The sequence below is a fragment of the Diabrotica virgifera genome, chromosome 6, assembly GCF_917563875.1.
Source record: "Diabrotica virgifera virgifera chromosome 6, PGI_DIABVI_V3a".
Classification (NCBI taxonomy): Eukaryota; Metazoa; Arthropoda; class Insecta; order Coleoptera; family Chrysomelidae; genus Diabrotica; species Diabrotica virgifera.
In genome coordinates this window covers 177350574-177368224 of record NC_065448.1, presented here as the reverse complement: position 1 = coordinate 177368224, position 17651 = coordinate 177350574, and the positions used below count along the sequence as shown (strand labels likewise).

General features: G+C 30.8%; 1 protein-coding gene across 1 annotated transcript in view; it reads left to right on the top strand.

Moving 5' to 3' along the window:
- Positions 1-15116, top strand: part of LOC126887036 (uncharacterized) — a 41298-nt gene extending 26182 nt beyond the window's left edge. Inside the window, exons 8-9 of the mRNA XM_050654348.1 lie at positions 9892-9971; positions 10186-15116. Of these exons, the coding sequence (XP_050510305.1) occupies positions 9892-9971; positions 10186-10373 (268 nt within the window). The 3' untranslated portion in view covers positions 10374-15116. The remainder of the gene's footprint in view (positions 1-9891; positions 9972-10185) is intronic.
- Positions 15117-17651: the final 2535 nt, after the last annotated feature.

The following is a 17651-nucleotide window of genomic DNA, read 5'->3' as shown; positions in this document are numbered from 1 at the left end:
CTTCCAATCTTTATCTAATATATTATTTTCTTACTCTATATTTTGTTGTATTTTAATATTTTAATTCCACAAAAATCAAACTAATTTTATTATTGTTTGTGAAATATTATTTAAACAATTGCATATGTTTAAAAATAATAATCTTTTATTCTCTAACTTAAAATATATGAACAAAGAAAGTTTTTGCTAAAAAAGTGTTATTTTAAAGGATAGAGTATGTGTTTTTATTTTGCAATAAACAAATTTATTTATTTATATCGAAATGTAATAAAAATTAAAATGTATCAATCATTATCAAAGGTCATTGGAATGCCCAATTAGAGCAAACTATCCGCTGTCCTGCGCGTAGCACCAAAAATTAATGTTTATTTAAATAAATTCCTGACGCCGTGGTAATTAATCGATTTTAATTTTGCAAATTGCAAATGAAACATACAGTACACTTCTATAAGCAAAAAAAATTTCAACTTGCTCTCTGCTTTATTTTCAGTCCTGTAACATTTTGAAAAAATGAATTTTTTTTGCGAAAGCTGGATTGCAAAATTAATTTTGCAAAATCTATTAAACCGATCTTAATGAAATTTACCGCATTGTTTTACTGTATCATAAAGTTTTTTTGGGTGAAATATAAAGGTCCTAAGTGTAGCAAAAATGGTTGAAAAACGTAAAATGCAAATACTTGTTTTTGTATGTTTTTTTCGCAATTATTGCTATTTCAACAAGGGTGACTATTTTTTAAATTTTCAACCAATCCTATATTGTAAGAAATTTAATTGCGTAACTTTTATGTCACTACAACTTTTCTCGAAAATGAATACTTTTAAAGTTATTATCAAAAAACGAAGAAAAAAATCGAATTTTTCCTTCATTTTTTGACATTTTGATTATTTAAACAATGTTCCGGGCCTTTTTGAGAGGGAGGATAACTTAAATATTATTATTTGAGTTATTTTCAAGCAATTTCTGCAAAAAAATTTGAGTCACCTCTCAACGTCTAAATGTACTAATATTTTTACAGATGCGCCCTGGTGTATAACTAAATGACCAACAACGATTATAATTCACTAAATTACAGCACAATAGGAAAACATTTTACTTGAATATGACTGACATTATATTTTCAAATTTCTTGACATTACATTTTCAACTTCTAAACTGTCAACACTGTCATTACATAGAGTATGTACAACTATAGAGCAACATCTACTTTTAACGTTGTATATTGTAACACTCTCCCTCAACGTGAAAAGTAGATAAGCCAAACAATTTTGGTTTCTTTCTAACACGCATATTGTAACGCTTAGATTCTTGAACACCATCATCGCTTCTTTCTTCTCTATTCACTTCTTGATTTTCACTTGCACTTTCTGCACTTTCCATATTCTCAGATTGCACAATTTCATTCATACCAGTTTTCACTTCTTCGGAGTTTTCATGTACACTATAACATTCCGACTGATTCTGGTTCACTGATTCAGCATTAACTTCAAAAATTCGCAAATTGCATGTAACCTCAGGTTTAAATCGTACGTCGTGGCTCGATACGATTCTTCTTTCAGATAGAATCCATATTCTAAAACCATCCCTATCATTCACGTAACCAACCAAATAACCATGTATCGCCTTATCATCAAATTTACTGCGTAAATACTTGTTTACGTGAACATAACATTCAGTGCCAAATATTCTAAAATGTTTCAAACTCCCAACTGGCTTTCCATACCACAATTCATAGGGACTTTTATTCTCAATTGATGATTTTCCTGTGCGATTCAGAAGATACACTGCAGTATTACATGCTTCTGCCCACAATTCTTTGGACAACTTGCATGGGTTTAACATGGAACGAGCACACTCTACAATGGTACGGTTTTCCCTTTCAGCAACACCATTCTGCTGAGGTGTATGGGGTGGAGTGATACAATGCTTTATACCTCTACTCGCAAGAAGTTCAGATACCTTTCTATTGTCAAACTCTCTCCCTCCATCACATCTCAGTTGCTGTACTACATGGCCATTTGTGTTTGCTTCATTTAAAATTTTTTCTAAGAAGGTACATACCTCACTTTTGCGTTTCATAAAGAAAACTTTCCGAAACTTACTAAATTCATCTTTAAAACGTACGTAATAACGTGCTCTTCTAGGTGATTCTATAGACATGGGTCCATTCACATCTGCATGGATCTGCTCACCAGTGACTTGTGGCCGATTGATCCTAGTCTTAAATGGCAATCTATGCATTTTTCCTATTGCACATCCATCGCAAAAGCTTTCTTTGCACCCATCAATGTCTATATTCATTTTCCTCAAAACTTTCTTTACGTGTTGCTTATGCTGATGACCAAATCTTTCATGATACACTTGTAACATATCTGTTGACTCTACTAAGTGTGCTTGAATGGGATTGGTCGGTTTCATAACACGTATATCAAGTGCATACAGGCCATTACTGAAGTACCCAGTCATTACAGATTCAAGAGTATTTTTATCATGTAGATTTACACCTTTTTCGTCGAGTACTGTAACGAACCCCCTTTGTGCAGCAGCTTTCACAGAAAACAAATGAGCGCTTGCTTCAGGAACATAAAAAACATTCTTCAATTCAGCATCTTTCCATTTATTATTCAGACGCGTTTGAATTTTCACCGTTCCTTGTCCATGGGCTAACATACATACACCCTTCTTACCAAGTAATATCTTTTCGGGTTCGGAAAATTCTGTATAAGAAGAGAAATATTGCTTATCTGTAGTGATATGATTTGTGGCTCCACTGTCACAATACCATTTCCCAGATTCAACACAATTGTTAGATGAGGCACTTAAAACAACAGACAAAAAAAATAATGTGTGTGTACTTTGTACGCACGTAAGAAGTTATACTTCTATTATATGATTATATGATTATAAACGAAAGTAATATACTTTTTATTTATATTTTATTTAAATATTAAACTAATTTATACTTACTACTTCTCAAACATTTTTATTAAGACAGTGCCAAAAATTAAAATAATAAAAGAATAAAACACACACAAACACATTAAAAATGTCACAAATGATTTTTGAACATTAATTGTCGGAAAATTTTTTAACTAAATACGTATTTTCTGAAAATAAAATGATATAATAAATATACTTACAATCATAAAATGTATAAAAAAAATAAAAAAATAAAAGTTTCTATTGGGATTCGAACCAACTTACCAGCGCGGCTAGTATTGGCGTTGTATTGGAGTTCACTCGCATTAAACGCTTCGCCACGGAGACAGTGTGTCATTATGTGCGAAGATCGACTAACTAAACGGATTAAACTTTTGACATTTTTGAATTATGTAAATCAAATTATTTTGATTGTGAATTGAAATGATTTAGAATTGAAAAAATACAACAAAACATAGAGTAAGAAAACAATATATTAGGTGAATATTGATAGAAATTTTGATGGTAATCAAATTATGTAAATAAAAGTATTACATACTATGTATTTTGGTAGGTTCAAATAGGTACCTATGATACATTTATAATTATTACGTACCTGTTGCTTTAAAAACTATTTAAAAATCACTACAATTATAAACTTTTTTGTTTCTGTCCTCACAACAATAAAACTAATATATTATACATTTGTTTACCTTCATATTGAACAATTATTTATTATTGACAGATCATTTCAACACCCAATCAGAGCCCGTATAACGACTAATAAATTTCGCAATCACTTGCATCGTGCAAAGTGGCTATGTTCAAATATCATAACAAAAAACTATTTTTAAAACACTTACCAGTGTAAGATTCTTTAGCTTTGAATAAGCGAGATCGTAGATCGTCCCGGTTGATTGTTGTTATCCACAGTTCTCTACGCCTTCGAGTTAATAGGTTTTTTATCAGTAATTTTGCGGCACTCATACTAGTCACAGTTTGATGGGCTTTCACATTGGCATGCAACAATCATCTCTTCTATGTTAATAAGTCCAAAAATATAATATGAAAACTATTTAAAAAGGCAGTATAACCATTAACTAACTTTTTGTTTGTTGTTTCTGTTCCTACAAATTTTAAAACGCAACAACCATACATAACCAAACCACAGTCTCACAGCTGCCATATTGGATAATTTTTGTCATGTCATTTGAACATCCAATCAGAACAAAGTTGTAATGCGACTGCGCCGGGATCAAAGGTTTTAATCCTATTAAAATTCACCCTCATATCGCGCGTAAAGAAGTATAACTTCAAAAACAGCATCATTACTTTTATTCTCGCCTAAATTCTCAGCAGATTTTTTCAATGGACACTCTCTCGCCCAATGGCCTAATTTCTTGCATCTGTGACAAGAAAATTTTTCTTTTGCACGATGTATATTTTTCTTTGTCTTTGTAGTAGCTGTACTTTGGCTCTGTTTGTATTTTTCTGTCGGGCTATTGCGTGCAACAAACGCAAAAGATTCTGTGGTACTTTGGTCACGTAATTCAATGGCACACAATTTCTCAATCAATAAATTCAAAGTTTGATTCTTCGATGGTATCGTGTCCCATAAATCTTTGAAATTATCAAAGTCCTTACCCAAAGTTGATAAGATCCGACCATTTAACATTCTTTCAGATAAAACATTTTCATCATGCTTCAGCAATTCATCATTCAAATCTACAAACAGTTTCTGCAACTTCGCAACATGTGTGCTAATATCTTCTTTTTCATCACGCTGGACTCTAAAAAAGGCTTCAATTAACATGTTTAACCGTTGCGTACTGCTACGTTCAAATCGCGCACGTAATTTGTCCCATATTTCACTAGCATGAGTACATGTCAACACCAGCTCGGCAACAGTTTTTCCTAGCGTACCTGCTAACAAACTTGCCGCTTTTGCATCGTCTTTTAACCATTGTTGATACTTCTTTACTTCCAATGAAGTTGAATTTCCAGCAACCTCGGGACACTTACACGTACCGTTCACAATGTCTTCAAGTGCATACGCTCGTAATAACATCGAAACGTGCCATTTCCATTTTGCCCAGTCTTCAGGACCCTCAAGTTTATCGACTTGAATTTTATAATCGTTATTGCTGGTGGCCATATTTTTTCACCTGTTCACAGTTCACGTGAATTGGGCCCGTAACCTGTTATAAAATGAGTTAGGTGAGCTAACTAGCTAACTAAATGACCATCAACGATTATAAATTTATTCTTAATTACAGGACAATATAGTCCAGAAAGCCACTGCGGATCCGCTAGGAAAAATATTCTAATTCGGACTTTTTGCACAATCTTACTCAAAAATGACTCCTTTTAACAAATTTGCATGTTACCAGGACCAAAAGGTGGTCAAAAATTTTTTAAACGTTTTTTTTTTGTTTTTTTCTTAAAGTTATTTTTTTTTGCATGGAAAAAAGTGTTTTTAGGTTTTTTGGATTATTCCAAACAGAAAAGGTCTTTAGTGACTTTTCTCTAAAAATGATAGTTTTTGACATATAAGCGATTAAAAATTGAAAAATTGCGAAATCGGCCATTTTTAACCCTCAAAAACTATGTGAAAAACTGAAAATTTTAATGTTGCCAAGGCAGGTAGATATTCTTTAAACATCGATTGATGAAATCCCGAAGAGGTTTTTGCAATACAATATTCAAAACTCCTTTGTTTTTTAATTGCTAATCAAGCGTGCGCGACACTATTTTCCACCGACAGTATGGTGCAAATGAAAGGAATAAATTCGTAATTTCCTAAACCGGCGACTTTAAGGAAAAATCCCGAAACAGGTCGATTTTTATTTTTAAGTTGTGATATTGTGGCATATATGGTATACTAGTGACGTCATCCATCTGGACGGGATGACGTAATCGATGATTTTTTTAAATGAGAATAGGGGTCATGTGCTAGCTCATTTGAAAGGTTCTTTAATTCTCTATTCAGTAATATAAACATTTACATATTTATTTGTACAGGGTGCCCAAAAAATTTTTATTAAATTAAATTATTTGACAAAAAAAGAAGTAGAAGGACACGCTGTATAAATAATTATGTAAATGTTTACATTACTGAATAGAGAATTGAAGAACCTTTCAAATGAGCTACCACACGACACCCATTCTCATTTAAAAAAAATCATCGATTACGTCATCACGCCCAGACGGATGACGTCACTAGTATACCATATATGCCACAATATCATAACTTAAAAATAAAAATCGACCTGTTTCGGGATTTTTCCCTAGAGTTGCCGGTTTACGAAATAACGAATTTATTCCTTTCATTTGCACCATACTGTCGGTGGAAAATAGTGTCGCGTACGCTTGACTAGCAATTAAAAAACAAAGGAGTTTTGAATATTGTATTGCAAAAAACTCTTCGGGGTTTCATTAATCGATGTTTAAAGAATATCTACCTGCCTTGGCAACATTCAAATTTTCAGTTTTTCACATAGTTTTTGAGGGTTAAAAATGGCCGATTTCGCAATTTTTCAATTTTTAATCGCTTATATGTCAAAAACTATCATTTTTAGAGAAAAGTCACTAAAGACCTTTTCTGTTTGGAATAATCCAAAAAACCTAAAAAACTTTTTTCCATGCAAAAAAAATAATTTTAGAAAAAAAGAACAAAAAAAAACGTTTAAAAAATTTTTGACCACCTTTTGGTCCTGGCAACATGCAAATTTGTTAAAAGGAGTCCTTTTTGAGTAAGATTGTGCAAAAAATCCGAATTAGAATATTTTTCCTAGCGGATGCGCAGTGGCTTTCTGGACTAATAGGAAAACATTTTACTTGAATATGACTGACATTATATTTTCAAATTTCTTGACATTACATTTTCAACTTCTAAACTGTCAACACTGTCATTACTAGAGTATGTACAACTATAGAGCAACATCTACTTTTAACGTTGTATATTGTAACAGTTTTAAGTCTTCCCGAAATTTTACCAAATTTCGAATTCCAATTCCATGCCGATAACTTCAAATTTTACGTGACAAAAATGTGAGTTTTTTCAAAAATCTTTCATGGCTGCTCGGGGAGAGGTCAGATGGGAAAAGGTCTATAGGACGGCCTAGAAAAAAGTGAAAAGATGCAGTCAAAGAAGATCTGGAGAAAATGGGAGTGAGACAATGGGAAATAGTGATACAGGACCGACAAACATTGAAAGCAATAGTAAACGCGGCAAAGACTCTCGAAGAGTTATAACGACATTGATGATGATGATGACGACTAACTACTTTTTACGTTAAATTTACAAAAAGGATAGGTTTTTTTGCATTACAATCAAGTTTATCGTTTTCAAGGCCAGCGGAAAAGGAACCGGTTTTTTTGCATTACAATCAAGATTATCGTTTTCAAGACCAGCAGTTATCATCACATATACGCAATGTTTTGAACATAGTATTATCAATCAGGTAATCAATGTAACAATGTAGCAAATAAAAAAAAATAATTTATTAGTAATACATTTTACAAAAAAACACAACCACAACATGCAACATTTTTAAACAATTAAAAACTACTTTTGTATGTAAATGTAACAAATAAAGAAAGAAAAATAATTTATTAGTAATAAATTTTCCAAAAAAACACACAAATAAAAAGTACAACATTTTGTGAAGACAATTAAACACTTCATTTTTATGTAAATGTAACAATGTAACAAATAAAGAACGAAAAATAATATATCAGTAATACATTTTGCAAAAAAAAACACGTTTGAAAAAATTAAAAGCTACTTTAAAAAACGATCATTGAATGAGCTACTTACACTACGAGCATTTGTAAATTAACACATCGAAATACACTTTGTATTCTATTTTTCATCTCATCCCTTGTTGTTGGAGGTATTTTATAAACTTCATTATTAACGTAACACCAAAAAAATCAGTCCAGATAATTAAATTCTGGTGATCTGGGTGGCCACGCTACTGGTCCATTCAGAGACGCGTTGTCCATATGGGCAAGGTCGTGCGGCGCACGACGGCGCCAAAGCGTTAAAGGCGCCCTTTGAGTTTGCAAAGTTAAATAAAATTTAATAAAAAAGTCGAAACGTTAATTAAATTATTTTTTTGGTAAAATTCTGGCTTATTTTCCATTGAAAATAATTGATTATAAAAATGACACAAAGAAATAGCTTCAGAACAACATAAAGTTAAATAAATATCAAATTTAAAACTAAATATTTTTGAAGCTTTACAAAAAGTCAACATAAAAAATCAAAAATTTTTCTATGTACCAATACCGATTTTCACTCTAAGATTTCAGTTGGGCGAAATTTACGACACTCTATATGAAATTTTTTCTGAGAATAATTTTGATAACTATAGAAAACATCTAGCTACTTCTTTAGCTAAAAAAGTTAAAAATTATGACTTTGTATGTTGGTCTTGTGGTACAAGATACTGAGTAATGTTGATATTGTTACCAAGATTCTGCAAACTAAAAAATTTTATATTTCAAATTCTTGCGAAAATTTTAACAGCCTAAATGCCTTTTTAAAAGAATATCGTTCAGACAAAGGCTTCAGTGAGAGGCTAGTAGATGCCAAAACCTTACGGCCACGAAGAATAAAACAACAATTTTCTTATGAAAGTGAAGATCAGCCAATTGAAAACCAAGAATTAAAATTCAAAGTCAACTGTTTTTTTGATTCTTTCATCTGTATTTCATCATCATTGTTTCTTTAATTCTCACTTCTCATTGAAATCCTCCCATGCCAATGTTTTCAAATTTTTGTGGAAAACTGAGGATTTCGGCAAGTATTCTGATAAAGATCAATTTAATTTTTGTAAAAAAGTTGAAGAAGCGTTGACTGACAAAAATCGATACGAGAGAGACATAGAACGAGCTTTTAACCGAATTACAATTTCTACGACGAAGCCCACTCATTCATTACTATTGCGTTATTATTAACTATACCGATTTCTGTAGCTTCAGCCGAGAGACCATTTCCTAAACTAAAACTAATTAAGAATTACTTAAGATCTAGAATGGGTCAGGAGCGGCTAGAAAATGTTGCTATTATTTCTATAGAATTTGAGTTTTTAAAGGACCTGAATATTGAAAATCTAATTAATGAATTTGCCAAGAGTAATGAGTTTTCCACGGTGAAATGTGAAGGAGTGATTGATTATAATATTTCTACCCTGATAATTTTGATAAAGGCGCTTATCAATATTTTGCACGACGGCGCCAAAGTTACTTGGCGCGTCCTTGGGTCCATTGAAAAATGAAAAGATCTCGAAAACTAATAAATTTAGACATAGGGAATGTTATCTAAAAATTAAAGTACGGTAATGGTACTTTTCAATAGTGATATAAAATACAGGGTGTTCCATTTAAAATTACTGAGAAAATAATGTACTTGCGTTTTGACTCACCCTGTATTTGATTGAAAGAAAATTAACAATATCAATCATTTTTGAAAATTTTGACAATATATAAAAAATATGGCATCAATAAACCATTGCTGTTGTGCGTATTCTTATTTATACAGGTAGTCGAACTTGTTGCGATTTTCATATAAAATTAGTTATAACTTTGTAAATACCCTGTATAACATAAGAAACCTTTATATTTTTGTGATAAAGAAGTTAACAGGATTTCGACTATAAAATAAAATATAGGGTGTTCCATTAAAAAAAAAACAAAAGTTTGGTCTGCCACTGTGTTATCGAACACACTGTAACATTCTAACTAATTTTGTAATGTGAAGCTTAAAGTTGGCTACAATTTTTATTATTAACTTTTATTGCTATCTATTACTATAGCGGATCTAGTGAGCTTTACCCCACTAATCAATCACCCTGTATATAGTACAATCCTCTGTTTAATATCCTAAAATTGCTTAGATATTACAGGGAAATCAGTTTCATTTACTACTTATTTTTAAATGTATTTATTCATTTGTTATTGTTTTAGTAAATATTGTGTGGACAAGGAAGGATCCATTTTAAATGCTGTTCTTCAAACTGACAGTTTGGCGAAAACTATGGATTGCAGTAAGTAATAATAAATGGTGTTATTTATGTACCTACTTACATCATATAGTGTAAGATACTAACCACATGGGTTGAATATTACTGTCTTACATTTAGGTCAAAATATACGTCTATGTCTCTTTTAAACAAAAACGAATCATGTTCAATACTCGAGGTTATCACAAATATCATGAATTATATGGAATAAAGTATTTATTTTTTTTTGTCTTTATAGAATGTGCAAGAGCCAGACTTACTATGTCTAGTAATGAAAAGCCGAGCTGTGATGCTAATGGAAATTATTCCCAAAAACAATGTAGAAGAGGAAAATGTAGATGTGTAGACTCAGATGGAAACCAGGTGTGTAAGAAAGCACCGTGCGAAGTTGACCAAAATAAAGATAAACTAACTTGTCCAAAATAATAAGAGTAAACTCTATTCGGTAGACTTACACCGGTCATGGATTAAGAAAGAAATGAACGAATTTACTGGTCCGCTGTAGTTTAACTATTTACACATGGGCGCAGTAATTTTTTATTTGAGGAGGTTCTTATATAAATCAAATAATTTTAAATTTTAGGTGTTTGTATAGCCTCAGAAGCCTAAACGACATAATTTCGTGATTCTTTATAACAGTTCATTATCCGTAGCCAAAAATCAATATACCTAATATTAATTGTTGCATGAATATCAATATAATAAAAATAAAACAAATTATAACTTATAAAAGGTAGAAGGCTAAACGTTGCTGTATTGTTGATGTTTTAATTTAATCTCTAAAATGGTTTTCTATAAAGTCACAATCAATTTAAGTGATATATTGACGTTGGATGTTTTTAAATTAAAGTCAATTGACGCGTGTAAAAAGCGTTTATATGACATTGTAAACTAATTTGAGCTTGTTTTATTCTTTTATCAGATCGCATGTTTTCTATGTTAGTCATGTATATTTTATAGTTTATATGTATAATGGGGTATTTTTCCCGAAAATAAAAATTATTAAAAACAATATTATAATATTACGTATGTACCTACAATATCTACAAATAGTTTCGATTTCAAACAAATCACGCCTTGAAAAGGATCCGGAAATCCTACAGCAGCGCATTATGTAAACATCAAATATTTAAGTAAAATGCTAAATATTATTAAGTCAATATACGTACCAATTTTTTTTACTAAAATGATTTAGTCGTTATTGTTCACACTATCATCGCCATCGCTGTCATCATCATCGCTGTCGTCACCGTTAATTGTTATTATGATTGGGCTTATTTCGTTAATTTTATTTTCACGAATCCACCAATCCTCAATTAATTTTTCGCACTTGTATATACAGTTCCGCCATACTTCTGGAGTTGCAATTGAAAGTGCTTCTCGCCAAGTTTCCCAAACCGCTTCGTCTGTATACCCATTAGGCCCAATATGGTTGTCGTAATATTATTTTGCTATTCCCCATATATATTCGATGGGATTAAACTGGCAGTGGTATGGTGGAAGACGTAAAACTTGATGCCCGTAACTTTCAGTAACCTGATCCACCACAAAGATTTTTGGTTTTGCATGTTCTTTTGCCAAACGTAACAACTCAGACTTTAATATATGCTGTGGAATAGATATGCGTTCATTTGTTAGCCATTCTTTAATCTTATCTACATTCCACGAATTTGTTGGACTTTTGTTTAGTATTTCTGAATGATAAGGCGCATTGTCTAAAATAATTACGCTGGGCTCACTTAATCCGGGAAGAAGTTTTTCACGCAACCATTTCACAAACATTTCCGTGTTCATATTGTCACGATAGTCACTGTTTTTTGATGTAGACGAAAATATTAAATCAGCACCTTCTATAAAGCCTGTCTTCCCTCCCGCGTGCAGAATTATATGTCGCTTCCCTTCTCCACTAGCATGCTTGATCGATTTTATGTTGTCATCTTGCCATATTCTCTTGGTAGCACCCTTAGAAAATATCCATGTTTCGTCTAAATATACAAAAGTTGACCCTTCTTCTTTAAATATGTTATATTTATTTTCTCAGAAACTCAATTCTCTTGTGTACAACAGAACTTCTTTCACAAAGCGCTTTTCTGTTATCCTCTTTTTTAAATTTGAATCCTATGTTATGTAGGACTTGCCATAAACTTGTTCTGCCGATGTCACCAAATTTCCTCTCTTTTAACTTAAGTAAAATTGTACCTAAAGTCACATGTTCCTTATTTGCACGAATTTGATATATGATATTACGAATTTGAAATTTTCGTCCTTCTAACATATTGTTCGTTTTTAATAACAGGCGAGTATGGTGGTGATCGTTTTCCGGCACTTCACTATTCTCGTTTTTAATTGTAGATCTTAATTTTGATTCGCTAATTTCTAAAGCATTGCACACGCGTTGTTGTACAGACGTTACCGATTTTAAAGGACCACCATTGTTTTTTTCCGCAATAAAGTACTTATGTAGGTTACAAATTAGAGTATCTACATCTAAAACACGTCTTGGCATTTTCGGTTAAACAGCACGAACAGATTCTCACAAAATTAACAATATAAGGCGTTACCAATTCGACAGAATAAATTCAACTGGAAGATAACAAATGTCCTTATAGTTTCTTATAGCATTCCTGATTTGTTTGTCGACCCATTTAGTTAAATTACCTATTAAAATTGCATTAGTTTGTCATACTTTCTCTAATTTGGTTTTGCACCTATTTGGGTAATTAAGTACTTTCACTTGAATAATTAAAATGCCAAGACAGTACCGTAATTAAAATACCTAGGTCAAAAAATGAGCTTTATTTTGATACTATACAGTATGGTGCAAATGAAAGGAATAAATTCGTTATTTCGTAAACCGGCGACTTTAAGGAAAAATCCTGAAACAGGTCGATTTTTATTTTTAAATTATGATATTTTGCCATAAATGTCATACTAGTAACGTCATCCATATGGGCGTGATGAAGTAATCGATGATTTTTTTTAAATGAGAATAGGGGTCGTGTGCTAGCTCATTTGGAAGATCATTCAATTCTCTATTTATTAATATAAACATTTACATAATTGTTTATACAGGGCGCCCAAAAAATTTTTTTAATTTAAATTATTTGACAAAAAAAGAAGAATCTATATAATTTATTTAATTTAAAATACATTTTATTGCTGTTAGAAATCAGTAAAAAAATGTTTATATCACAAATAAACATTGTTTTTCGCTTAAATTAAATGTTCAAACTTCCTAAGAAACAGGTGGCTGGCGGGAGCTGGCTTGAACATTGAATTTAATCGAAAAGCAATGTTTATTTTTGAAATAAACATTTTTTCTGTTTCTGGGCAACAGTAAAATGTATTTTGAATTAAATAAACTACATACATTCTTCTTTTTTGTCAAATAATTTCATTAAAAATTTTTTTGCACGCCCTGTACAAATAATTGTGTAAATGTTTATATGCCTAAATAGTGAATTTAATGACCTTTCAAATGAGCTAGCACTCGACCCCTATTCTCATTTAAAAAAATCATCGATTACGTCATCACCCCCAGATGGATGACGACACTAGTATGATATATATGCCAAAATATCATATGTTGAATGGGTTTATTGACAGATTTTAAAACACAATGTAGGTATACCCCCAAAATATATTTTATTACTATTCCTTTCTTTTATCTGTTTCAATAGTTTATTAATGTTTCTTCACTGCTTATATCAATAATACATAGTCTCAATTTACAATCAATTACTTTCAACTGAATTTTAATCCCTTCCTTTCTTTTCTTTTCTACTCTAATTCTCACCCTTTAATTTATATCTCAATTTCATGTACCTACATTGTTGTCTATCAATTCACATTTATTACTGTTATTACTATATGACTGCTAATATACCCTTTTAGCTATAATTTTTAAGCTTTCCGATTTTTCATTCTTTTTACGACCACTACTCCTCTCATTAAAACATCAAGGAGTATTGACTTTAACAATTTAGGTTACAGCTGCACGTCCACATCTAACATACATATTAGATATCGACCCGTTTTGATCCAAACGTTGTTAGTCTTACACTAACACATACACTAATAAATAGAAGTCTTTAATAAATATAAATAAAAACAAAAATCTTTTAATAAATAGAAATAAAAATCTTTAAAGCCGGTACAGATTTGTTGGTTGTCTTTCACCAACTATCTCTTCACCCTCAAAAATTCCCAAATTCCATAAACTTTTTTACCTTTGCAACATTCTCCGTCTATTCCACCATATCCCGTTAGCATAACTTAAGCAGATATATCATGTTAATGAATACTGAGGTAGTACCTCCTTGTAACCGAATCATTTAGTTACTTGTAACCGTTGACCTGAAGATGCTCTGCATACTTTAGAGAGCGAAACCGGTCGTCGGAAGTTACAATAAATGATTGAGAGTACGTCTGTCTTTTACTTCATTCAAAATATCATAATTTAAAAAAAAAATCGACCTGTTTCGGGATTTTCCCTAATGTCATCGGTTTACGAAATAAAGAATTTATTCCTTTCATTTGCACCATACTGTATATACGAGTAGTTGCAAAATTTACTGAATGCATTAACATTATTTAGTGGTGGCCGCATATCGAAATAACTACTCTGTGATAGACCACATAACGAATTAGTTACTCTGCGGTAGACCGCATATTGGATGGTAGACCGCATATCGAATCGGCACTAATCTATATATTTTTTCGTATTTAAAATATTACTTGCGGGTAAATCCTAATTGTTCTTTTAGTCAAGGAAGTCTCTTCGCATCTGCTCGGGAAAATGTTCTAGTCAGGTGTTTTGCATAATCTTACTCCTAAGTTAGTATTAAGTTTTTGCTAAGAAAGGTATTTCTAACAAGGGTGCATTGTATTTTATTGTTTATCTTATTATTTTTCCTTAAATTATCCTGTTTATTAAATTTTAATCAAAAAATTACTAAAAATTCAATAATTAAATAGATATTGGCCCTCTACGCACCCGAGATCTACGCTTATGTTACTGGTATACCTAAAATATTACAATCGACCTGCCGATTCGTTTGTTTCTTTATTAATTCGTGACCGGTGTATCCCTACCGAATAGAGTATATCTATAATGTATTAATATAATTAAATTATCATTATAATTATTATAACTCACTTTTAGATTAAGTTGTAATTTCCTTTACCCTTACCACCGTTACGCCCGTGACCGTATCTGTATTCATAGTTTTCCTTGCAGCCTTGCTGTACCGAATTAAGAGTATCTTAAAAAATACGCGCTGAATTTAATTTTTTTATGGGTCTAATAGTAATAAGTTCATTGAATCACGGTTTTTGCTTTAAGTTTTAAAGAACAGTTTGGATTGACATGCAATTTGGCATACACATATCTAACATGCCAATGAAGAAAAGTGATGTTGTGCCAATGTGTGCTTTTGTCCTGGGGGTGAATTTCACCCCTTCTCTGCGGTGAAAAAATATACGTTCAAAATAAGTTCGGAAATGGACAAACTGACTAATTCTAAACAACTGTGACATAATTATGTCACAGACTATTTTCAGCTCCTGGCCTAACAGACCCGAATGTGTTTACCACTATTCAACCTTTTTTATATAGAATGATTTATGATGTTCTCTTTTGTTCTAGACTTCCGGAGTAAATCTTTTAGACTTGTAAATATTATTCGAGATGTTATTTATTTCTAGAACATTGTAATTATATACGGTATGTCCCTGTAAGTTGTATCCATATGGAAAACTTTTTTATTATTAATTTTACGAAAAAAAGTTATTCTTCATAAAAAGCTCTGCATGGTCCAAAACCTAAGATTTAACCATCAGATATAAAATTTTATAAATATTATACGAGGTATGTCAAAAAGTTTGAATTTCACTCAAGAGTAAAGTAGCTTTATTTTTCACAATATTGAAAATTGCTATTATGAAAAGTTGTTTGGAATTAAAAACTATATTCTAATATGCACTTACATCCTTCTAATTGAAAAATTTTTTTTTTTTTAAATTATGGATAACTATCATTATTTTCAGTAATTTTAATTCTAATAACTCTTTTATTATTAATTTTACGAAAAAAGTGATTCCTAATAAAAAGTTCTGCATGGTCTAAAATACTCATATTTTTATTTCAAAATATTTCAATTAGAAGGATGTAATTACATACTGAAACATGGTTTTTAATTCCTAATAACTATTCATAATAACAATTTTCGATATTGTGAACAATAAAGGTATTTTACTCTTGAACCAAATTCATATTTTTTGACATGCCTTGTATAAAATTGATAAAATTTGACATAAGATGGTTGTATTTTAGGTTTCAGACCATGCAGAACTTTTTATTAAGAATCACTTTTTTTCGTAAAATTAATAATAAAAGAGTTATCAAAATTGAAATAACTGAAAATAATGTTGTTATCCATAATTTTTCAAAAAAAATTTTTTTCAATTAGAAGGATGTAATTACATATTAGAATATAGTTTTTAATTCCAAAAAACTTTTCATAATAGCAATTTTCAATATTGTGAAAAATAAATCTACTTTACTCTTGAGTGAAATTCAAACTTTTTGACATACCTTGTATAATATTTCATAAAATTTGATATCTGATGGTTTAATCTTAGGTTTTGGAACATGCAGAGCTTTTTATGAAGAATAACTTTTTTTTCGTAAAATGAATAATAAAAAAGTTTTCCATATGGATACAACTTACAGGGACATACTGTATAAATAGACATTTTTGGAATTAGGGGTTCAGTTGTGAATTTGAAAACGTCGGCGTAGTTTGATATGTAACGGGCGCGGTATATTTTTGAATTTGTAATTATATAAATTATTAGATTTAGGACCGGTTGTTCGAACGCTAATCAAAAATGATCATTATCAAATATTTAATTACTGTCGCCAACTGTCAATGTCAACTTTGATTGAGTTGCTGAAATCATAATTATTGATTACAATTATGAAATTAGTTAATCAATTTTGTTAATAATTGTTAGGTTAATTGATTAACTAACCTCATAATTATAATCAATTATGTTTTCAGCAACCCAATCAAAGTTGACATTGACAGTTGGTGACATTAATTAAATATTTGATAGTGATCATTGTTGATTAGCGTTCGAACAACCGGCCCTTAGTGTAATAAATAAATTAGATATCGTAGTTTGTAAAATAAAGGATATAAATTCAGTGTTTTTCAATTGTTTAGATGTAAGTTATTAAAAATAAAAACTAAAATTAAACAGTAGTGCCAAAAAGAACATAAACTAAATCAGAAAAGTAAATTCGCGTACTAATACCTAAGTAATAACCTAAAAATCAAGTTAAAAGACAAGTCTTGTAACACAACTTTAACACTTATTTTCGAGTAAATATGTTCATTTTTCAATAAAAAAACATGTATTTAGACGGGTTTTTTGCAAATAACTCAAAAATTAAGTATATTATCGAAAAAAATTCTTAGCAAAAATATAGCTTATAAATAAGTGAAAAAATGGTGTAATTATGATGTAGGTAACAACTCTCTAGACCCAGTAGAAGCAGAGTTGTAACTAATGAAAAATAGGTTCATATTAGTCAAATGTCAAAGTGAATATTTCAACGAAAAGTAACCAAAAAATGATGCAATTTTTGGGAAAAACTCATTACGACTTTTTTGTGTCTAAAAATATTTTTATCTACTC